Raw genomic sequence first — 25,272 nt, 5'->3', positions numbered from 1 at the left:
GACCTTACAGAAAGGAAGAACCACGCAGTCTTACCTCTTGGAAGGGACCTTAAAATGTCCTTAGTGCATTCACCTATTTGATCCTTAAGTAGTATTCACACAACAGAGAACATTATAATATAGCACATTCTGTGGGCTAGGCATTTTTCTCAGCACTTCACATGTTTCAGCAGATCCTTTTTTTATTCCCTGTCAGTGGTTGATTCCAACCACTTCAGTGGAGCTCTGGTGGACAGCTCCATGCTCTGCCAGGGTCACCCTTCATGCATGTACCTCTCTGGTTTGGGGACTCAGGGCTTTCTTCAAGCCCTGCAAGGTCACGCAGCCTGCTACTCAAGTGGTCAGGAAGTGTAGGAACATTAACTCCTGGGAGGGAGCGATGTCCCATATACATGCCCCACTTCTCATCTATCAGGAGAACCCTTCTGAGCTGTATATACATCGTGTCTCAGAGCGTCCCCAGCACACACAGAGCTTATAAAACCAGCCCCAGAGAAAACCAGGGCAGTGAAACCCTTTATTAGCCTGCCTTCCTTCTTGCATCGCTCTCCCACCCTCCTCTTCAAGGCTCTGAGAATCACTCTCCAAGTAAGTTCCCTGAGTCCAAATCTTTGTCTTGGAATCTACTCTTCTCAAAGCCAAAACAAGACACATATGTGAAGTTGTGTGGACTTTGCTAGTGACTCGGTGGTAAAGAATCCACTTGCCAATGTAGGAGACATGGGTTCAATCCCCGGGTCAGGAAGATACCCTGGAAAAGGAAATGGCAACCCATGTCCTGGGAATCCCATGGACAGAAGAGCTTGGCGGGATGCCATCCATGGGGTCACAAAGAGTCAGACATGACTTAAGGACTAAACAATAACAACAGTGCACTTGTTTATCCCTCCTCTATATTCCCTGTCATGAAGTTTTATGGTTTTATCTTACAGTAAGGAAAAATGCATTTTCTGACAAAGTCCTTTCCATATTTTAACAGCTTTGATGATGGCATATTTAATTAAATCTGGTAGAGAGAAAATAATGTAAGATAACGGCATGATAATGAAACACGGTGTCTGTAGAATTAGTACACAACCAGAGTATTTTGCCTTTGCATCTAATTTTTAAAAACTTTATGCTGCTAAGTCGCTTCAGTCATGTCCAACTCTGTGCGATCCCATAGACGGCAGCCCACCAGGCTCCCCCATCCCTGGGATTCTCCAGGCAAGAACACTGGAGTGGGTTGCCATTTCCTTCTCCAATGCAGGAAAGTGAAAAGTGAAAGTGAAGTCGCTCAATTGTGTCCGACTCTTAGCGACCCCACGGACTGCAGCCCACCAGGCTCCTCTGTCCATGGGATATTCCAGGCAAGAGTACTGGAGTGGGGGTGTCATTGCCTTCTGCTTAAAAACTTTATGTCATGTCAAAGTATAGCCAATTAACAATGCTGTGATAGTTACAGGTGCACAGCAAAGGGACTCAGTCATACATGTACATGGATCCATTCTCCCCTCAAACTCCCCTCCCATCCAGGCTGCCACATAACACTGAGCAGAGTTCCCTGTGCTATACAGTAGGTCCTTGCTGGTTATCCATTTTAAGTGCAGCAGTGTGTATATGTCCATCTCAAATTTCATAACTGTCCTTCCCCCAGTACTGCCCTCTTGGTAACCGTAAGTTCCTTCTCTCAGTTTGTGAGTCTGCTTCTATTTTGAAAATAAGTTCCTTTGTATCATTTCTTTTCCATACTCTTCGTATAAGGGATATCACACAACAATTCTCTTTGACATACTTCACTCACTATGGCAGTTTCTAGGTTGACCCATGTTGTTGCAAATGGCATCAGCTCATTCTTTTTAATGGCTGAGTAATATTCTATTAGGAGAAGGCAATGGCACCCCACTCCAGTACTCTTGCCTGGAAAATCCCATGGGTGGAAGAGCCTGGTGGGCTGCAGTCCATGGGGTCGCTAAGAGTCGGACACGACTGAGTGATTTCCCTTTCCTGCATTGGAGAAGGAAATGGCAACCCACTCCAGTGTTCTTGCCTGGAGAATCCCAGGGATGGGAGCCTGGTGGGCTGCCGTCTATGGGGTTGCACAGAGTTGAACACAACTGAAGCGTCTTAGCAGCAGCAGCAGCAATATTCCATTGTATATATTTATCACATCATCTTTATCCATCCAAGACATTTAGGTTGCTTTCATGTCTTGGCTATTGTAAACAGTGCTGCACTGAACGTTGGTGTGCGTGTATCCTTTTGGACCGTGTTTTCTCCAGATAGCCATAACATCTAATTTTATACTTCTAAAAGTCTCTGAAATATAGAGAAGTTGGTTTTGATATCGGTAAATTAAATTGAAAGGCTCAGATTCCTGCATCCTGTGCACAGAAGTATGGTGGTGAAGCTGACTCCACAAACTGCACAGTGTCTGGTACTGAGTAGAAGTTTAATTCATTTTAGGGAAATATAAAAATAAAATCTTTTCCTAATGGCCTTTGTTCTGTGATAATACAATGGGGATGAAGAGTTCGGCTTCCTGAGCCTGCCTGCCCAGGTTCAATTTCTAGTTCTACCAGTGACTGACTCTTTCACCTTGGCAAGTTATCCCACCAAGCTCCCAGACTTAATCCTTTCATCCGTAAAATAGGGATTGTCGTGATTACTAAGCATTGCCATAGTTAATTCATGTGAAGTGTTCAAAACAGTGCCTGTCTTAGCACAAACACCCATCCCGTTTGCTACTTCCTCATCCTCTCCAGTTTTGGTAGTTCTAGAATGGAGGGGACATGGTTTAGTAGTAAGAAATATCACCTTGGCATTATTTGTTTTTCTTACAAGGAACTGTCTTTAAATTAGCCTCCTTTCAATCTAGTATTTTCTCCTTTAGAGATTCTTTTTTCTCCCTCTCTTCCTCTTCCAGGCATTAAGTCACTCCTTTATTATCTTCACTGTGTCGTTTTGCAGAAGGGCGAGCTGATTTCCACCAGCAGTGTTAAGTTTTCCGCGGGGGCTGATGGAAGTCTGTACGTGGTGTCCCCCGGGGGTGAGGAGAGTGGGGAGTATGTGTGCACGGCCACCAATGCAGCTGGCTACGCCAAAAGGAAAGTGCAGCTGACTGTCTATGGTGAGAGCCCCCGTGGCCGACTGTTCTTCTCTGATGCTGTCTGTCTGTGCCAAAACTCACATTTCTCTCCCACATAACGTTACCAGAGGCCTGAACCCCTAAAGTGAACTTCTCCCCCAAGTTTATAGTTTTTTACTAAAAATGTACTTTTCCTGCCAACCTCCATCTCCTCTCTTTAGATTCTGATTTAAAGAGAGAAAAATGGTATAGCCTTTTGGAAAAAACTCAATGGTGTTTTTCCAAGGAGTATGTTTATGGCACCCAACCCTCTTTAGAAACACCACATAGTTAAGGCTCCTAGCAAAGCCATACCTCAGCTATGTCTTGGTCAGCGCTTTGCCTTGAGGGGTTACTTCACATATGGCAGATTCTGAAAGGGCATTTTGGCGGACCTTTTCATTGTGTTCTGAAAGGAAGAGCTGTAAAGAAAAATGTTCTAGTCATTTTCCATTAAGCTCTCGCAGCAAATGTTTATGCAGAGCTCTAGATATGTCCCCAAACTTTGAAATCAACAGAATCTTTTTGAAAATTATTTAAGAATGTTAGTACTCCTGATTTTAACTTGAAGTGTGCTTTGTTTCAATGTACTCTTTCCCTTCCCAAACTTGTGTTTGTTTTAGTAAGGCCCAGAGTGTTCGGAGACCAAAGGGGACCATCCCAGGATAAGCCTGTTGAGATCTCAGTCCTTGCGGGAGAAGAGGTGACCCTTCCATGTGAAGTGAAGAGTTTACCCCCACCCATTATTACCTGGGCCAAAGAAACCCAGCTCATCTCTCCATTCTCTCCAAGGTAGAAGACCTGGCATGAATGGCGACACGTGAAACAATCTCTTGGGACAGACGACTGTTCAGGTTTTCAAATGTCTCAAAAAAAAAAAAGCACTTTTAGTTTTATTTGTTATTAATTTTTACTGGAGTATAGTTACTTCACAATATTGTGTTTCTTCTGTACAGCAAAGTGAATTGATTTTAAGTATACATCTATCCCCTCTGTTTTAGATTTCCTTCCCATTTAGATCACCACAGAACATTGAGTAGAATTCTCTGTGCTATACAGTAGGTTCTCTTTAGTTATCCGTTTTATACATAGTATGAGTAGTGTACGTGTGTCAATATTAATCTCGCAGTTCATCCCATCCCCACTTTTCCCGTCGGTGTCCATAAATTCTCTACATCTGTGTCTCTATTTCTGCTTTGCAAATATGTTCATCCGTGCCATTCTTCTAGATTCCACATATAAGCAGTATTATATGATATTTGGTGCTACTTGTTTTTCTTTCTTCCTTCACTCCATATGATAATCTCTGGGTCTATCCACATCTCTGCAGATGGCACTATTTTGTTCCTTTTTATTGTTGAATAATATTTCGTTGTATGTGCGTACCACATCTTTATCCATTTCTCTGTCTGTGGATATTTAGATTGGTTCCATGTCCGGACTATTGTAAATAGTGCTACAGTGAACAATGGGGTACATGTGTCTTTTTGAACTATGGTTTTCTCTCAGTATCTGCCCAGGAGTGGGATTGTTGGACCATATGGTAATTCCATTTTTAGTCTTTTGAGGAACCTCCATACTGTTCTCCATAGTGGCTGTACCAATTTACATTCCCAGCAACAGTGTAGGAGGGTTCACTTTTCTCCAGACTCTCCAGCATTTATTGCTTGTAGATTTTTTTCATGATGGCCATTCTGACCAGAGTGATGTGATACCTCATTGTAATTTTGATTTGCATTTCTCTAATAATTGGTGATGTTAAGCATCTTTTCATGTGTTTGTTGGCCATCTGTGTGTCATCTTTGGAGAAATATCCATTAGATCTTCCCCTCAGAATGGGAGAAAATATTTTCAAACAAAACAACTGATAAGGTTTAATCTCCAAAATATACAAACAGCTCATGCAGCTCAATATCAAAAAAACAACCCAATGAAGAAGCCCAGTTTTAAAATTTGAGATAATTTATATTACACTGAACCTAGAGGAAACATGGAAACCATCTAAATCATCCTTTAAGAGCAGAAATGCTAAAACTGAGCTTTGACATAACTTCCCACTGGTGCATTCTACAAGGTAGTTATGGAAATGGTTTGGATGTAGATTTGTATGTAGATACTTGTTAGTACAAAGTGCATATTATCTATCAGGTAAGTTCAGTTCAGTCACTCAGTCGTGTCCGACTCTCCGCGACCCCATGAATCACAGCACGCCAGGCCTCCCTGTCCATCACCCACTCCCGGAGTTCACTCAAACTCATGTCCACAGAGTCGGTGATGCCATCCAGCCATCTCATTCTCTGTCGTCCCTGTCTCCTCCCGCCCCCAACCTTTCCCAGCATCAGAGTCTTTTCCAGTGAGTCATCTCGTCGCATGAGGTGGCCAAAGTAATGCAGTTTCAGCTTTAGCATCAGTCCCTTCAATGAATACCCAGGATCGATCTCCTTTAGAATGGACTGGTTGGATCTCCTTGCAGTCCAAGGGACTCTCAAGAGTCTTCTCCAGCACCACAGTTCAAAAGCATCAATTCTTTGGCGATCAGCTTTCTTCACAGTCCAACTCTCACATCCATACATGACCACGGGAAAAACCATAGCCTTGACTAGATGGACATTTGTTGGCAAAGTAATGTCTCTGCTTTTTAATATATTATCAAGGTTGGTCATCGGAGAAGGCAATGGCAAGCCACTCCAGTACTCTTGCCTAGAAAATCCCATGGATGGAGGAACCTGATGGGCTGCAGTCCATGGGGTCGCTAAGGGTCAGACACGACTGAGCGACTTCACTTTCACTTTTCACTTTCACACATTGGAGAAGAAGGTGGCAACCCACTCCGGTGTTCTTGCCTCGAGAATCCCAGGGACGGGGGAGCCTGGTGGGCTTCTGTCTGTGGGGTCACACAGAGTCGGACACGATTGAAGTGACTTAGCAGCAGCAGCAGCAGCAAGGTTGGTCATAACTTTCCTTCCAAGGGGTAAGCGTCTTTTAATTTCATGGCTGCAATTAGCATCTGCAGTGATTTTGGAGCCCCCAAAAATAAAGTCTGACACTGTTTCCACTGTTTTTCCATCTATTTCCCATGAAGTGATGGGACCAGATGCCATGATCTTTGTTTTCTGAATGTTGACCTTCAAGCCAACCTTTTCACTCTCCTCTTTCACTTTCATCAAGAGGCTTTTGAGTTCCTCTTCACTTTCTGCCATAAGGGTAGTGTCATCAGCATATCTGAGATTATTGATATTTCTCCCAGCAATCTTGATTCCAGCTTGTGCTTCTTCCAGCCCAGCGTTCCTCATGATGTACTCTGCATATAAGTTAAATAAGCAAGGTGACAATATACAGCCTTGACGCACTCCTTTTCCTATTTGGAACCAGTCTGTGGTTCCATGTCCAGTTCCGACTGTTGCTTCCTGACCTGCATACAGGTTTCTCAAGAGGCAGGTCAGGTGGTCTGGGATTCCCATCTCTTTCAGAATGTTCCACAGTTTATTGTGATCCACACAGTCAAAGGCTTTGGTAAAGTCAATGAAGCAGAAATAGATGTTTTTCTGGAACTCTCTTGCTTTCTCCATGATCCAGTGGATATTGGCAATTTGATCTCTGGTGCCTCTGCCTTTTCTAAAACCTGCTTGAACATCTGGAAGTTCACAGTTCACATATTGCTGAAGCCTGGCTTGGAGAATTTTGAGCATGACTTTACTAGCATGTGAGATAACTGCAATTGTGTGGTAGTTTGATCATTCTTTGGCATTGCCTTTCTTTGGGATTGGAATGAAGACTGACCTTTTCCAGTCCTGTGGCCATTGCTGAGTTTTCCAAATTTTCTGGCATATTGAGTGCAGCACTTTCACAGCATCATCTTTCAAGATTTGAAATAGCTCAACTGAAATTCCATCACCACCACTAGCTTTGTTCGTAGTGATGCTTTCTAAGGCCCACTTGACTTCACATTCCAAGATGTCTGGCTCTAGGTCAGTGATCACGTTATCGTGACTATCTTGGTCGTGAAGATCTTTTTTGTACGGTTCTTCTGTGTATTCTTGCCACCTCTTCGTGATATCTTCTGCTTCTGTTAGGTCCATACCATTTCTGTCCTTTATCGAGCCCATCTTTGCATGAAATGTTCCCTTGGAATCTCTAATTTTCTTGAAGAGATCTCTTGTTTTTCCTATTCTGTTGTTTTCCTCTATTTCTTTGCATTGATCACTGAGGAAGGCTTTCTTATCTCTCCTTGCTATTCTTTGGAACTCTGCATTCAGATGCTTATATCTTTCCTTTTCTCATTTGCTTTTCGCTTCTCTTCTTTTCACAGCTATTTGTAAGGCCTCCTCAGACAGCCATTTTGCTTTTTTGCATTTCTTTTCCATGGGGATGGTCTTGGTCCCTGTCTCCTGTACAATGTCACGAACCTCTGTCCAGAGTTCATCAGGCACTCTATCGATCAGATCTAGTCCCTTAAATCTATTCCTCACTTCCACTGTATAATCATAAGGGATTTGATTTAGGTCATATCTGAATGGTCTAGTGGTTTTCCCTACTTTCTTCAATTTAACTCTGAATTTGGCAATAAGGAATTCGTGATCTGAGCCACAGTCAGCTCCTGGTCTTGTTTTTGCATATTATCTATAAAATTGCATTATTCCCAGTGAAGCAATAAAACATAATAGGTTCTCTAATATCAAGGTTTTGACTTTCATTAGGTAGTTTTGTACAAATCTTCTTGATTAAACTAAAGCCTTATACAAACAAAGGTCCACCGAAAAAACATTTGATAGGTTAAGAGTCATGGAAAGCAGAATGCCAGAGACTTTTAGATGACAACTTTTTGTTGCCTTGCAGGTGTGAGTTTAAATCTACCTCCACTACATAAAGCTTCTCTGAAACTTTGGCAGTTTTTTCAGTGGGTCTCTTTGAACCTCGACTTTTTGTTTATAGAATGAGGATAATTCCTGAAAGGATGATATAATGTACATTCCATATTTCTCCTCTTGTTCTCAATGAACTGTATCAATTACTGTTTTAACTTGATACCATGCCCGAAGTTACTGGCAGATCAAGAACTACACTCTCTAGCTGTCGTCTCTTGGACTTGTTGATGTGTATAGTTTTGAAGCTATAAATAATTCCACTCTAGTTTCCCTACCACTCGTGAGGGGAGAAAATAAACCATGAAGAACTATTTTATTATGTCTTTGAAAACAGTAAGTGCCTGGAAATTTTTGAATGGCAGAAATACATTTCAGATAATGTTGAAGTTTCTTTGTTCCCCTGCTCAGTCACACCGTCTTTCTCTCCTCCAGGGACAAACACTGCCACACACTTGATGTGCATCCTACGCACACATCCTCAGATAGTTTAGAATATTTTCTCTGCTTTTAATTTGTTTCACGTACTTGTTTTCAGTTTACCATCGTAGCGTGTTATTCTACTGCTTGCTTTATTGAGTGAACTTTTATCCATTTTTATGCATGTGGATTCAGTTTATTCATTTTCATTACCATAAACTTTCTATGTTTTATTTAGACAAATTTCTCTATTTATGCTCTGGTTTGTGTTTCTACATTTTATTCTTTTTTTTTTTTTTCTTTTGCTTTAGAAACAAAACTTTTCAGGGAATATCTTTTTATGTCTCTCCTTGTATGCAGATACATGAGTTTCTTTGAGACTTGTACCTAGAACCACAATTTCTGATTAGAATGAATTCCTATTTTGAGTTTTGTAGACATTGCCTAACTGCCTTCTGAAGGGGCAGTCCTGATTTACCTCCCACCAGCAGAATATAGATGTACCTGTTGCCACATTATCAACAATGCATGGTGTTGACTGACTTAAACGTTTTTGCCATTCATATAGGTGTGAAATGGTATCTTGCAACTATCTTACTTTTCACATGACTGAATTCCAGTGGGCCTGGAATGCTTTCTCTTGTTTGTTGGCCATTTTCTTGTCTGTGAATTGCATCTTTAAGCCTGCTCCAGTGTTCTGGTGACTTGTTTTTCTTTTTATTATTGAATGTAGAAGTTTGGGTTTTGTTCTTAATAGCAATTCTTTCTCTCTTGTAAGTGTTGAAAATATCTCAGAATACTCCTAGCCTTTCAAGTTAATTTACATATGGTGTCTAGTTCCAACCCTGGGTCGGGAAGATCCCCTGGAGGAGGAAATGGCAACTCACTCCAGTATTCTTGCCTGGAGAATCCCACAGACTCAGGAGCCTGGTGGTCTACAGCCCATGGGGTTGCTAAGAGTTGGACCGAGCATGCTTGGGCATGCTAGCACTCACATACTGGTTGTACAGAATTTTTAAATTTGCATGTAGTTCAAGGTGTTTGTTTAGATTAGTAGATCATAAATAAAACTGCAATGTTTTATTGCAGTATTTTAAGTTTGTTTTCACATTTTTTATTTTAATTCTTCTGAATTTTTGTTTTGTGTATAGTACTAGTTCGTGCTCTAATTTTATTTATTTTCCCATGTGGAGCGCCACTATTTTTGAATAGTCAGTCCTTTCCTAACTTTCTGTAACATCACCTCTGATATTTCATATTACATGTTGAGTTCTCATATATGCTTAAGTCTTCTGGTGGGGATGAGGGTGTCTCCATCTTTAACTGTTTATCCATTTGTCAGTCTCTGGGCCAATAGCACACTTTATCTGTCTTAACTTATAGAAATCCTGATAGTAGGTAGGTCTATTTGCCCCTCCCCGCTTAAAGCTATTTTAGTAAAGTGAACATATTAACATTTTACGTGTAGATCTGGTTTACCTAACTACATAAGAGGAGTGTGTGTGTGTATGTGTGTATTCTCTATATATATTTGAGAACTGCATATGTACCTTCTTTTGTCTTTATTTTAGCACATAAAATTTTTAAATGAAGCATTGGAGAAAAACTGTAATGTGTTCGAAGTATCTCAAACTTTATTAAAACATATTTGCTTTGTAAAGCTATAATTTAGTAAAGCAAAGAGATGTAAAATTATTTGACAGTGTCACACTCTTAGATTAAATTTAAATGTGAAAGCAAATTAATTTGGTATTTGTGAGAACATCATACAGAATACCCAGGATAATTATGAAAATTCCTGACTTTTAAGGTGCATAGAAATGAAGAATGGTTTCAAAAACTGTTTGCCGAGTAGTAATTTCATAGTGAACTGAAGTTGCTGAGGGGATATTTAAATTCTCATATTTTATGGTTAACCCTGTGGTTTCCTTCTCTTAGACACACGTTCCTCCCTTCTGGTTCAATGAAGATCACTGAGACCCGTGTTTCAGATAGTGGGATGTATCTTTGCGTTGCCACAAATATTGCAGGGAATGTGACTCAGTCTGTTAAATTACACGTCCATGGTGAGTTTCGAAATGAAAGTATATGCTCTCTGTGGAGTAGCCACCAGGAAACCTGTCATCCCAGTTTCTCTGATAGTTATCCTCAAATTGTATACGGTGTAATTATACAAAAATTTTCTAAAATCTGAGACTCACAGCTTTCTTTCATTTACTTCGAAAATGTTATCTCCTATCCATAAACAACTTTCCCCTTTTTCCTCAGGTGAACATTATTAAAATTTTCCATCCACAGGTCATTTATAAGTATTGTTGATACACCGCAAAAAAAAGAAATATGTTTAGGAACTTCCCTGTGGTCCAGTGGTTAAGAAACCACCCTAATGCACAGGACATGGGTTCAGTCCCTTTTGGGGGACTTCCACCTGCTGCAGGGCAATTGAGATCGCCGCTTAGAGTCCATGCTCTGCAACTAGAGAAAGCCCACATGATGTGACGAAGACCCAGTACAGCCAAAATAAAAAATAAATAAGTAAAAATAAGTATATTCATTCTAATGCTAAAGCATACTTAAAAAAAAAGAAAGAAATGTGTTTAGATTGGTGGCCTTTTGTGGAAGTAAATGTAAATGCTCAAGGAGGGATTTAATAACATTTAAACGGTCATTTTCAATGTTTATGGCGTTCAGTCACTGAAAACATTCCACTCCTAGGGTTCTTTAACTACTTTACAAAATTTTCTTGGTAGTCTACTTTCTTCCCCCAATTTGCCACATTCTAATTCCTCATTTATTCAACATATGCATAGTGAGCACATATTCTAAGCCGTGCATTCAAATCAGAGAAGAAATTTTCTCACGTAGTCTTGACCTGATTTCACTCTCAGATCAGTCACTACAATAATGTCCTCTTGACTGCAGGATATAAAATCCACTGAGAGTTCTGTTATTCACTAGTTCTAGGGCATTAGGTAAAACATACCCTCTTTTATCTTTAATGTTTTTTTCATAAAATGATGATGATAATATAGACATATCTTGGAGGTATTATGGGTTTGGTTTCAGAGCATCTCAGTAAAATTAATACAGCAATCAAGTGAGTTACACAGATTTTTTTGGTTTCCCAGTGCCTATAAAAATTATGTTTACACTGTACCATAGCCCACTAATGCTATGTTCAATAGCATTATGGCTTTAAAAACAGTGTACATGCATTGAGCATAATACATACAGTGTTAATTTTTAAAATGTCTTACTGCTAAAAATGCTAAACATCATTTGACAATGTAGGGTTGCCATAAAACTTCCATTTGTAAAAATTGCATTGTCTGTAAAGTGCAATAAAGCAAAGCACAGTAAAAATAAAATGAAGTACACCTGTACTGTCAACTTAAAAGATTGTTGCAAATGAAACCTTTAGAATATCTTGGTTAAATATTAAGTTTTAACAAAAGAACAGAGGAATCGGGTTTTTCAGGGATGTAAAGTATATGAATTCTAATCATATCCTTAGGAATCATTTTGATTTTATAGTTCACAATGCATGTATGTGGAACCTAACACTACCTTTGATAAATTATCTCATTTACATTTCTGAAGGAAGGTAGATAAAGGGAAATAATAGAAGTTCCATCTTGATTTTCTTCTCTGAAATAAGTGAAAGCTATTATGAGAAATAGTTCTTACTGTCTGGTTAAATCTTCCACAAAGAGAACAGAAGCTAAGAATCCATGTAGAGAAACACTTTTTGTTTTACTCTATTACAGAAACCAACTGGATTGCTATTTTAGAGGCTTTTAAACCTTAGGTTATTTATGTAAGAAATCTGACATCCTTAAATGCTTAGTATTCCTCGAATTTGGAATGAGAAGTTTAAATTCATTCTTTCCCATAATCCTTGCAGTGCATTGGTACTGAAGAGGTTATTTTGCCTGGATTAGCAAGGAAACAGGCCTCACACAGTATACTGAATCGCCCTCCATCACACAGCTAGTAAGTGGCCTGAGCCTGGGTCCCCATCCTGAGATGATTCTAGTTTCCCATGCTGCGTCTTGGTGAGGAGGTCTCATTTAAAGTGAAAAAAAGAAGGAAGTTTTTAAAACTTGGATTACTAATACTCAGTCATTGTTTCCAGTGCCTCCAAAGATACAGCGTGGCCCTAAAGTTATGAAAGTCCAAGTCGGTCAAAGAGTGGACATTCCGTGCGGTGCTCAAGGGACACCTCTTCCTGTTATCACCTGGTTTAAAGGTGGAAGCGCCGTGCTGGTTGATGGACTGCAGCATATTAGTCATCCAGATGGGACATTAAGCATCAGACAAGCGGTGCTCTCAGATGCTGGCATATATACATGTGCCGCTACTAACATAGCAGGCAGTGATGAGACGGAGATAACACTACATGTTCAAGGTGATTTGGGTCCTAGGAAGGTATATGTGTGGTGGGCTGGGGAGTGGGGGAAAAACCCTGGAGTCTATGCAGAAGATATAGTCTTGGATCACTTTTAGAAGACTTCTTTATGACTTTCTAGTTATCTTTGAAAGGAAAATGATTCCAGAAGTGAAATGAAACTGTATGTTAGTAAACTGTTTACCTTTGAAAATGGAGCTGCCGAGGATGATGTAGATAGTGCAAACAATCCTAGATAAGTACCCCTCCCACTATTTTTGGTTTGGAAGAAATTGTGGGCACAGTTGATTGGAGTAGGATTTACCTTAGACTAGTAAGGTGCACTCAACATTAATCCCTAGAAAGTCGAGGTCCACTGTTCCCTCTAATGATGGCCTTATATTGAAGGTTTAAAAATTAATCTTTGGGGAATTCCCTGGTGATCCAGTAGTTGGGCTCCACGTTTCCACTGCAGGGGGCATGAGTTCGATCCCTAGTTGGGAAACTAAGATCCCATATGCCACACAGTGCACCACCACCACCCCAAAAATTGGTTAATCTTTATTCCTTTAAGCAACACGTGTTTATCAAGTTCCTGCCAGGTGCCTGTCGTGATCTAGGCTGTGAGGAGAAGACAGTGACAGAGGTAAAACACCTGCTCTCATGACCAGTTCTGTAAGTAGAGAGAAAGCAAGCAGGCAAATAAATAAGAAATAATAGATTGTGAGATGTGCTTTGTAGAAATTTAAAATAGTTTTTATTAGACAACTCCAAGCAGTTGGCTACTGTAGACTGAATTGTCATGAGTACTTCTCTGAGGTGATGGTATGTATAGTGAAATCTTGTTGACTAGAAGGAGCCAGACATGTCCAATCAGGAGGAAAAGCATTCCTGTGAGGGAGACTACCAGTGCAAAGGCAGGAAAAGAGAAGTAGGTGTCATGCGTAGCCTCAGAAGAATTCAATATTGCCCGAGGAAAGCCTGTGATAATGCATTTATTTTTCTAATAGAACCACCTATTCTGGAAGACCTAGAGCCTCCATATAACACTCCATTCCAAGAAAGAGTGGCCAACCAACGCATTGCATTTCCATGTCCTGCAAAAGGTGTGTATTACTTGGTCACATGGGCATTGGCATAATGTTGTATTGTTCTAGAATTCTGTATTGAACCCCAGGCATCATTAAATTCTACTTGTCAGTCCTTGTTACAACATTTGTGAAAAATGGAAACTAACACCTCTTTCAAATAAAAAGTCTTTAAATTAGGTATTCTTCCCTCCTGGTGTTTTATTTCCTTCACTGGAAATACCTTCTGTTCTCTCAGACTTGCCAAATCTGGTATGTTTTCCGGTTTGTTCATGCTCCTTCCTGTTACTTAGTTCATTTTATTTCTGACAAGATTTCTCTTTATAATGTGACAGGTCTATTCAAAATATTGCATATTTATCTCAGTCAGGGGTATAAATTAGGACCATCCCCTTGTTACTCTTCTTTTCTAAAAACTCCTTTTTAGATTTTTCCTCTACTGGTAATTCTGGAGTCAGGTAGTAACTTGGCTCTCTGATTCTTGTCCAAACTCCTCATTTCCCTGAGTTTCTGGGCTTTCTATCCCATCATATTTCCTGGCAGGAGATGGTTATTCTTTCTCCTCCAAAGCCGATAAAAAACGTCACTATCGCCTTTCCCTGGATGCCCAATAGGTGGCCCAAAATATTCTCTCTTTCACGTAATATTCATCTGCAGTGACTCAAATGAGTCTGTACTAATTCTGGCAAAAACCAAGCAGTATCCTTTCCATCATCTCCTGGAGGAATCCATGCTCCCACATGAGCCTCTTAGTCGTTCCTGAAGACAGTGGAAGTTGAAGGACCTTACAGCCCTCTCTGTTTCTACAGCAAGATTTTGCATCTCTTAACAATATCTCCCTCATCAATGATTATTTTCTACCAGCATTCATAAAAAGGTAACTCTAATAAGCTCTTCAGATATGTAAAGAGTTCAATGATGGCTTCCCTGGTATGGCTCAGTGGTAAAGAATCTGCCTGCAATGCAGGAGACATGGATTCAATCCCTGGGTTTGGAAGATCCCCTAGAGAAGGAAATGGCAAACCTCTCCAGTGTTCTTGCCTGGAGAATCCCCATGGACAGGGAGCCTGCCAGACTATAGTCCCTGGGGTCTTAAGAGTCGGACACAACTTAGCAACTAAACCACCACCACCATTCCTAGGGTCAGTGGGTGGTGGTGGTAGGCAAGACCTGGAGAAGAATCCTTGAGAAAGGTAGGTTCAAGTAAGTTCTGTGGGTGCTCACTACCAAGGGAGCCCTGCCAGTGGTACTACTGCTTAGTACTGTCCACTGAATCCCTGACTTACAAGCTGACTTGAATGTCCCTTTTCCAGTTTGATATACTACCTCTTCTTAGTTTCCTGTTTCACCTGGGATAGAATTCTTGTGTTAATTTAAAATTGTTGTGTTCAGTTGCTCAGTCATGTCTGACTCTTTGTGACCCCATGGACTGCAGCATGCCCAGGCTTCCCTGCCCTTCACCACTTCCCAGAGCTTGCTCAAACTCATGTTCATTGAGTCAATGATGCCATCCAACCATCTCTTCCTCTGTCGTCCCCTTCTAGCTTAGTGCCTTTTCATTATCTTTGCCATGAATTTCATCTTGACCTGGTTGTTCTACTATTGAGAAAGTAAAGATAATACAGTTTATTTCTTATGCTTGTGTAATTTTCTTTTTCATTTATTCACTTAACAAATATTAGTTGAGAAGTTTGAGAAGTCCATAAAGGAATAAATAAGATGTAAGGAAATGATTATAACCCGCTTTTATCCTTGGCAACATGCGCAGTTGTAGTCCATCAGTTTTATATTCTCTTCATCAGTCAGCATCTGACAGTGAGGTCAGTGAAGTATGCCACTATTTTTGTTTTATTTCTTCCCATAAATACAGTCATTTTTATCATTCAGTCATTAATAGTCAAAGTCATTTTTATAAACTTTGACTCAATCTGGGTTTAATCTTAATGATACATTCTGTGTATCCCTGCCATTTATGTACTTGTCTTTGATATATGACCATTCTCCATTCTTTGATATTTTTATTATGCTTTAAGATTATTAGCCATGTCTCATACAATATATTGATTTTGTTTAATGTGCTTTATTTTTTATGTAAATTAAGTAAAATGTGAAAGTACTTAGAATAGTGCCTGGCACATTCTCTGCTGTATAAGTAGATTTATATTATAGAGTTAATGTTCGTCTATTTCCAGTATGTCCTTTTGGCTCCATTATGCATTTTAAGATTTTTTTTATCACTTTTATTCATATAACTTCCATTTACTCTGTTGGTCATAAATAAATCCAGGAAAGCAGTTCTGCTCACTGCTTTCTCAAATTTATTTTCAGTATAAAAACTCAACAATCAGTCTATGCCCTCTCTTTAACAGAATAGGATCCCCAGAAGATGTGTGAAGAGTAGATGTTCCTCGTCTCTGCTCTATCAGGACTGTTTAAAATGTGAATGATGAAGTGTCATTTCTGTACCTCATTCCTTTCCTTTGTGTTTGCATAATCTTCACGTTCTGTTCCTCTGAGAGTATCTTATTTTTGCTATTCCTTTATTATCACCTCAAAGCTCTGCCTATTTCTAGTCTGTTTAACTAAAATAGCTTTTTCCCTTCATTAATACCATGAACTCACTCAAGAAAATGTTCTTTTTACTATCTATGAATGTCTTTATAAAAACGACTTTGATCAAATTCTACACTGGAGACCTTAGATCTTTTAAAACCAGTCAGGAAATAGAGAGATGACATACCATAATCTCTGCAAAATTCCGTATCTTGAAAGTACCTAAGGGTACATAGTATAATGATGAGAAATTTTATTTCTCCTCAGGATAGTTGATATTTAATAGTGATTTCTAATTTTGTCGTACAATATCACAAAACTTTAATTTCTTTCTTAGGGACCCCCAAACCAACCATCAAATGGTTGCGGAATGGTAGAGAGCTCACAGGCCAAGAGCCTGGTATTTCTATACTGGAAGACGGCACATTGTTGGTTATTGCTTCTGTTACGCCATATGACAACGGGGAGTATATTTGTGTGGCAGTCAATGAAGCTGGAACCACAGAAAGAAGATATAACCTCAAAGTCCACGGTAAATACAGATAAAATCATATAAGTGAATGTGTAACATGTTCAAATTCATTTATATGTTTTTCTTTCAGTGTAGTATCATTTAATATTTACATAAAATGACATGTTATCAATTTAAAAAGTAGTAGTCTAACTTCATGTATTCATTTGACTTAAAATTTCAAATAATTTTTATTGTGATTTTACATCATTGAAAATTCAAATGGTAGATCAAGATACAAAGTCAAAAGTCTCCTGGCCCTGAGCTTAGCAATCTACTTTATCTTCCCTGTGGGCAAGGAAAGTTGTTAGGGGTGTGTGTGTGTGTGTGTGTATCTTCCCAGAGATATTTTCTGCAAAAATGAAGAAATATGAATATATATTTTATCCTCTTTTTTTACACATAGAAAGAATTTATAGTAGACCATTTTATCCATCACTGCATACCCTGCCTGTATCATTAAATACTCTATCTTAGAAATTATTCAATATTCCTAACTCTTATTTATGCCTAACTAGGATCCCACTGTACCATGACTTAGCTTTCTATGGTATTAATGATGAACGTTTAGTTAGGTACCACTTGTATACTATTTTAAGTAATGCTTCAGTGAAAATCGTGTACATATGGCACTTTGTGTGAGTCAAAGAATATATACCCTTAAAAATTTAATGGATATTGGCTTCCGTAAATACTGGGCAATATTCATTCTTATCAGTAAAATAGTCCCACATAACTTGAGACGAGCAGTTTGCATTTTGAGTGGTATGTGAAATAGTTTCTCCCTTAAATTTATCCTTAATAAATAACTGAATTTTTTTTTCATTTTTAATTTTTCATTTTCAGTTTTAATTCATACCTGAATAATTAAAGTAAAAATTTAGTGTGTTACTTATAAGTGTATTGTCAAGACTCATTTCATAATAAAAGCTTTGCTTAAGTATGACCAACCTTTTCTAGCTATCAGATACCTGAGATTTGCTTTTCAAAGTCCTTTGTAAAGAAACTATGCTGCTGCTGCTGCTGCTAAGTCGCTTCAGTCGTGTCCGACTTTATGCGACCCCATAGAGGGAAGCCCACCAGGCTCCACCGTCCCTGGGATTCTCCAGGCACGAATACTGGAGTGGGTTGCCATTTCCTTCTCCAAAAGAAACTATATATAATATTTATTTTAAACTAACTGCAGTTCCTCACTTTCTGCAGTTCCTCCAGTAATTAAAGATGAAGAACAAGTAACAAATGTGTCCGTGTTGGTCAACCAGCCAACCAGTCTCTTTTGTGAAGTTGAAGGTACTCCATCTCCCATCATTATGTGGTATAAAGATGATGTTCAGGTAAATGGAGACATCCAAATATGTGTACATCTTTGCCTCTGCCTCTGAAATTAATCATTCAGATGTGACTGTCTTATTAATAGCAATATAAAAATTTTGCTTCAGATTTTAATTATGCATTTTTATTAGGTTGGAAATAACATTGACCCTTTTGGCCTTAAAAGGTGACTGAGAGCAGCAGCATTCAGATTGTAAACAATGGGAAGATATTAAAGCTCTTCAGAGTCTCTCCAGAGGATGCAGGAAGATATTCCTGTAAAGCAATTAATGTTGCCGGCACTTCTCAAAAGCATTTTAACATTGATGTGCTAGGTAAGGAAAATATTTTTTTAAAAAACTGCAATTTAGATGTGTTTTATATAGCATAGCACTGACTGTATTAAAGAGTTACAGAGATGAAAATTTGATAGAAATATCATTCATTTTACTCATTATTTTTGTCTTTAATATTGGTTAATCAGAACTACATGATATAGAAAGTTTGTAGAAATTTGTTATTTATCATATAGTGATGTCTTTGGGTACATGATACTGTCTTATACATAAAATACTAAATTACTGTTCTTGTCAGTTTCTCTATTGAGGTGGTCGGGAAATTCTTTGGGAGGTAACTATAGAGGATAAGACAGAAAAAAATTCATTCATTTGCAGACCTCTCCTGAAGCTCCTGGGTTGTACTTGAACTGATAAATGTAACAAATTCACCCTCCTCTGCATTCTGAATAATTTCTGTAACTAAATTCAGTTCAGTTCAGTTCAGTCGCTCAGTCGTGTCCGACTCTCCGCGACCCCATGAATCACAGCACGCCAGGCCTCCCTGTCCATCACCAACTCCCGGAGTACACTCAAACTCATGTCCACAGAGTCGGTGATGCCATCCAGCCATCTCATTCTCCGTCGTCCCCTTCTCCTCCCGCCCCCAACCTTTCCCAGCATCAGAGTCTTTTCCAGTGAGTCAGCTCGTCTCATGAGGTGGCCAAAGTATTGGAGTTTCAGCTTTAGCATCAGTCCCTCCAATGAACATCCAGGATTGATCTCCTTTAGAATGGACTGGTTGGATCTCCTTGCAGTATAAGGGACTCTCAAGAGTCTTCTCCAACACCACAGTTCAAAAGCATCGATTCTTCGGCGATCAGCTTTCTTCACAGTCCAACTCTCACATCCATACATGACCACGGGAAAAACCATTGCCTTGACTAGACGGACCTTGGTCGGCAAAGTAATGTCTCTGCTTTTTAATATACTATCAAGGTTGGTCATAACTTTCCTTCCAAGGAGCAAGCGTCTTTTAATTTCATGGCTGCAATCAGCATCTGCAGTGATTTTGGAGCCCAAAAAAACAAAGTCTGACACTGTTTCCACTGTTTTTCCATCTATTTCCCATGAAGTGATGGGACCAGATGCCATGATCTTTGTTTTCTGAATGTTGAGCTTCAAGCCAACCTTTTCACTCTCCTCTTTCACTTTCATCAAGAGGCTTTTGAGTTCCTCTTCACTTTCTGCCATAAGGGTAGTGTCATCTGCATATCTGAGGTTATTGATATTTCTCCCAGCAATCTTGATTCCAGCTTGTGCTTCTTCCAGCCCAGCGTTCCTCATGATGTACTCTGCATATAAGTTAAATAAGCAAGGTGACAATATACAACCTTGACGTACACCTTTTCCTATTTGGAACCAGTCTGTTGTTCCATGACCGGTTCTAACTGTTGCTTCCTGACCTGCATACAGGTTTCTCAAGAGGCAGGTCAGGTGGTCTGGGATTCCCATCTCTTTCAGAATGTTCCACCTCAACCCTAATTCTAATTAAGTGGGGAGAGTTCTGAGAACAGGCTGAAACTGTAATAAATTGAAGTTTAAAATATTTAAAATGTTTGAATCCTAATCATAAATTAAAATTTCCATAAGTCAAGCTTGTGAAATTATTTTTGCTGATTAAAGTTCACTTTGTGATAAAATGACTCCCTTCATGTTCAATATTTTGCTCATCGAAGGACATATGATTTCTAAGTCTGGAGTGGAAATGAAATCTGGGGATGATCCTGCATTAGAGTGATCATTCATAAACTGCTATGACATAAAAATTCTGTCTCATAGTGTTGTCAAAGCCTGAAGTACTTTGCATTCCTCTACCAAAATTACCATTATTATCTATAAGTATCAGGTATAAAAACAAAGCAATCTTTCTATTACCAGTTTCATTGGTGTTATTTCTCTTGGTACTCATTTACTCTCATGACTTTTACTGCTCACTGTGTGTTGATGACTTCCACATTTTTATCTCCAGCTCAGACTTCTTTTCTGAGTTCTCAAACTGTGTGTCTAACCTCCTCCACAGTATCTTGGCTTTTTTAGCTCAATATCTTTGGCTCAATATCTTAGTTACATAGAGAACAGAAAGAAAGAAAGTGAAGTTGCTCAGTCGTGTCTGACTCTTTGCGACCCCATGGACTGTAGCCTACCAGGTTTCTCCATCCGTGGGATTTTCCAGGCAAGAGTACTGGAGTGGACTGCCATTTCCTTCTCCAAGGGATCTTCCTGACCCAGAGATTGAACCCAGGTCTCCCGCATTGTAGCAGACACTTTTACCATCTGAGCCACCAGGGAAGTCACTCAGAAAGGTCTCAGGAAAAGTCTGTTCTGGTCACCTTCAGTGACCTACATCATAGTGACCATCAGCTCCATATTACCGCTTGCTTCTGCCACAACCTGGCACTGATTCTTCCTAACTCCCTCTTCCCAACTCTGTGAATTTGTCTACATCCTGTTTAGTCTGCTTCTTAATCCCATGTCAATTATAAACTGAATTAATGTAATAGCAAAGTAATGTCTCTGCTATGTAATATGCTATCTAGGTTGGTCATAACTTTCCTTCCAAGGAGTAAGCGTCTTTTAATTTCATGGCTGCAATCAGCATCCGCAGTGATTTTAGAGCCCCCCAAAAATAAAGTCTGACACTGTTTCCACTGTTTCCCCATCTATTTCCCATGAAGTGATGGGACCAGATGCCATGATCTTTGTTTTCTGAATGTTGAGCTTCAAGCCAACCTTTTCACTCTCCTCTTTCACTTTCATCAAGAGGCTTTTGAGTTCCTCTTCATTTTCTGCCATGAGGGTGGTGTCATCTGCATATCTGAGGTTATTGATATTTCTCCCGGCAATCTTGATGCCAGCTTGTGCTTCTTCCAGCCTAGCGTTCCTCATGATGTACTCTGCATATAAGTTAAATAAGCAGGGTGACAATATACAGCCTTGACGTACTCCTTTTCCTATTTGGAACCAGTCTGTTGTTCCATGTCCAGTTCTAACTGTTGCTTCCTGACCTGCATACAGGTTTCTCAAGAGGCAGGTCAGGTGGTCTGGGATTCCCATCTCTTTCAGAATTTTCCACAGTTTATTGTGATCCACACAGTCAAAGGCTTTGGCATAGTCAATGAAGCAGAAATAGATGTTTTTCTGGAACTCTCTTGCTTTCTCCATGATCCAGCAGATGTTGGCAATTTGATCTCTGGTGCCTCTGCCTTTTCTAAAACCTGCTTGAACATCTGGAAGTTCACGGTTCACATATTGCTGAAGCCTGGCTTGGAGAATTTTGAGCATGACTTTACTAGCGTGTGAGGTGAGTGCAATTGTGCGGTAGTTTGAGCATTCTTTCGCATTGCCTTTCTTTGGGATTGGAATGAAGACTGACCTTTTCCAGTCCTGTGACCACTGCTGAGTTTTCCAAATTTGCTGGCATATTGCGTGCAGCACTTCCACAGCATCATCTTTCAGGATTTGAGATAGCTCAATTGGAATTCTATCACCTCCACTAGCTTTGTTCGTAGTGATGCTCTCTAAGGCCCACTTGACTTCAGTTCCATTATGTCTGGCTCCAGGTGAGTGATCACACCATCGTGATTATCTTGGTGGTGAAGATCTTTTTTGTACAGTTCTTCTGTGTATTCTTGCCACCTCTTCTTAGTATCTTCTGCTTCTGTTAGGTCCATACCATTTCTGTCTTTTTTTGAGCCCATCTTTGCATGAAATGTTCCCTTGGAATCTCTAATTTTCTTGAAGAGATCTCTTGTTTTTCCTATTCTGTTGTTTTCCTCTATTTCTTTGCATTGATCGCTGAGGAAGGCCATCTAATCAAGGCTATGATTTTTCCCGTGGTCATGTATGGATGTAAGAGTTGGACTGTGAAGAAAGCTGATCGCTGAAGAATTGATGCTTTTGAACTGTGGTGCTGGAGAAGACTCTTGAGAGTCCCTTGGACTTTAAGGAGATCCAACCAGTCCATTCTAGAGGAGACCAATCCTGGGTGTTCATTGGAAGGACTGATGCTAAAGCTGAAACTCCAATACTTTGGCCACCTCATGCGACAAGTTGACTCACTGGACAAACCTCTGATGCTGGGAGTGATTTTAGTTGGGAGGAGATGGGGACGACAGAGAATGAGATGGCTGGATGGCATCACCGACTCTGTGGACATGAGTTTGCGTGAACTCCGGGAGTTAGTGGTGCACAGGGAGGCCTGGCATGCTGTGATTCATGGGGTCTCAAAGAGTCGGACACGACTGAGCGACTGAACTGAACTGAATGTAATTTCCTCCTAACAAGTCCACTTCATCCACTCTTTGCCACTGGAATCTGATCTTCATTTGGAAGCCAGCATGGTCTTAGAACAAATTTGATCAACAACCGCCCCTCCCGGCGTTGATACCTTTTTAGTGGCTGATCATTCCCTGGAGCCTCAGATGGTAAAAAAATCCTCCTGCAGTGCGGGAGACCTGGGTTTAATCCCTGGGTTGGGAAGATCCTCTGGAAGAGGACATGGTTACCTACTCCAGTATTCTTGCCTGGAGAATCCCCATGGACAGAGGAGCCTGGCGAGCTACAGTTCCTGGGGTCCCAGAGTCGGACATGACTGAGCGGCTAAACACAGCATAAAACATGGCTCTGCAGATGAAGGTTAATCACCATACCATGATGTGAAGGAGAGGATTTGAAGATAGGGAAGTTTATGGGAGCTCTTTAATATGCTTGATAATTCTAAGAATAAAAACTAGCACCTTTTCACGTGAGATATAATGTGAATCTTTTCACATTTTATCTGACATGCAATTTTAGCATAGGAGTCCTTTAAAAGAGACAAGGGTGTAGCATATTTCAAACAGCACCGTGGTATAATATGTAGAATTTGAACATTATCAGATTGCCGATGACTATGTCATTCATTATTTAAAATGGATAGCCATAGTAAATTTCATTATATGAGCTTCAGTGCTCATTTATATTCTAAACTCCTTTTGTGTGTTGATTTAATGTTGCTCAAAATGAATTCTTTATTTCCACATTTCTTCCAAGTAATTTTCTGCTGTCAGATCTTTCATGAATGTGTTCCTATATTTAAATTCGATACTTGGGTCTACAGATGTGATAAGAAAAGGGATTATTGCATAATATTTTCTTTTTGACATTAAAAACTTGTTGAAATATTACAGAAATCATTATCTACCCCCCTACTCTTTTTGCTCAGTTGTAGATTTTCATGATAACATATCTTTGTTTAAGTCCCACCCTCCATAATAGGTGCTGGTTCCCCTGGTGAAATCTCAGTTGTCCTGAACCAGGAAACCACCCTTGAATGCCAGGTGAAAGGCACCCCCTTCCCTGTTATTCACTGGTTCAAAGATGGCAAGTGAGTACTTTTTCTGTATTTGTTGCAAGGGTCCAACTGTTTGTAAATAGATGTGGATTTTCTCCCTCTTAATTATCTTACCACCTAGAGTGTTATTAAGTGAACATGAAGGAAAAGCAATATTCAAAAATGGTGTCAGATTTATGAATTATAAGATGCTTTATAAATGCTTGGAATTTATTTTAGAGACATGGAGAAATTCAATTTGTTATACACTGAATATATGCAAGGGCTTTCCTGGTAGCTCAGGTGGTAAAGAATCTGCCAGCAATGCAGGAGCGCCTGGTTTGATTCCTGGGTTGGGAAGATCCCCTGGAAGAGGGCATAGTAACCCACTCCAATATTCTTGCCTGGAGAATCCCAATGGACAGAGGAGCCTGGCAGGCTGCAGTCCATAGGGTTGCAAAGAGTTGAACACAGTTGAAGTAACTAAGCACCGATATACACTAAGAGCAACAAATGAAAAAATGCAAGATCCAAATAAGGAACTAGTTTTGTGTTTACATGGAATTTTGTGCATTATTAAAAAAATGAAATTTGCTTATGACATTAAGATAAATACTTAAGGTAGTTTACTATATGGGCAAAAAGAACACCCCCTAAAGAGCAATTAAATGTTTTCCAGACTTCACATTGAAGGGCTGCTGAGGTTTTCCCACATTGATAATAGGTGCAATGATTTGTATTGCTCATGAGAGCTTATTTATCACAGCATGGTCACAGTTTGTGTGTTTTTATAATTTCTGAAAGTAGGTATCTAAGACAAGTAGCAAAACAAAGGTTTGCAGTGTATGAAACAAAGGATTGTATAAAAAGTTTTTATATGTCAAGAAAGACAACATAGGAAAATGTATGGAGGGTATAAATAGGCAATTAGAAAATTATATAGTTAAGCAATAAATGTTTTAAAAGATGCTCACCTTCAATAATTTGGAGAAGGTAAGCAAAAATAACATGACTGTATTTTTTATAGATCAATTTGACAAAAAATTAGTAGAAGTTTGAAAAGTATCAGTTGTTGTCTTAGAGTTTGGTAGGTTAGGATATAATACTCTGATGGAACAAAGTATTAATACATTAGTACTCTGAAAGCCAATTTGTTGATATCTGTTAAAATTTAAATGTTCATATGCTCTAATACAGCAGTTTTACTTCCAGTGTCTAGGAAAGGGAAGTCAATTGTCTATTTTACAGGAAGGCTTGTATGTTAATTCTCTCTGAAACAATGATGGCAGAAAAGTGAAAACTGCTTAAAGCTTGACCTTGGGAGAATGGATAGGTGACATACAGCGTTGTCATATTGTGAAACACTGAACAGCAATTAAAAAGAA

At 39.5% G+C, this 25,272-nt stretch overlaps 1 protein-coding gene across 6 annotated transcripts in view; it reads left to right on the top strand.

Annotated features, from left to right (window-relative positions):
* Window positions 1–25,272, top strand: part of HMCN1 (hemicentin 1) — a 540,326-nt gene that overhangs the window by 291,072 nt on the left and 223,982 nt on the right. For all 6 annotated transcript variants that reach the window (XM_055419093.2, XM_055419092.2, XM_055419094.2 and 3 more), the window contains 9 exons: window positions 2,950–3,109; window positions 3,730–3,898; window positions 10,327–10,454; window positions 12,524–12,796; window positions 13,786–13,881; window positions 16,754–16,948; window positions 18,131–18,261; window positions 18,426–18,573; window positions 23,815–23,941. In XM_055419093.2, coding sequence (XP_055275068.2) covers window positions 2,950–3,109; window positions 3,730–3,898; window positions 10,327–10,454; window positions 12,524–12,796; window positions 13,786–13,881; window positions 16,754–16,948; window positions 18,131–18,261; window positions 18,426–18,573; window positions 23,815–23,941 — 1,427 coding nt within the window. The remainder of the gene's footprint in view (window positions 1–2,949; window positions 3,110–3,729; window positions 3,899–10,326; window positions 10,455–12,523; window positions 12,797–13,785; window positions 13,882–16,753; window positions 16,949–18,130; window positions 18,262–18,425; window positions 18,574–23,814; window positions 23,942–25,272) is intronic.

Source organism: Moschus berezovskii, chromosome 17 (assembly GCF_049115385.1).
Source record: "Moschus berezovskii isolate FMDL1 chromosome 17, NW_MosBer_1.0, whole genome shotgun sequence".
Classification (NCBI taxonomy): domain Eukaryota; kingdom Metazoa; phylum Chordata; class Mammalia; order Artiodactyla; family Moschidae; genus Moschus; species Moschus berezovskii.
The sequence above is the reverse complement of the archived record's forward strand: the minus strand, read 5'-3'. Positions and strand labels throughout refer to the sequence as shown.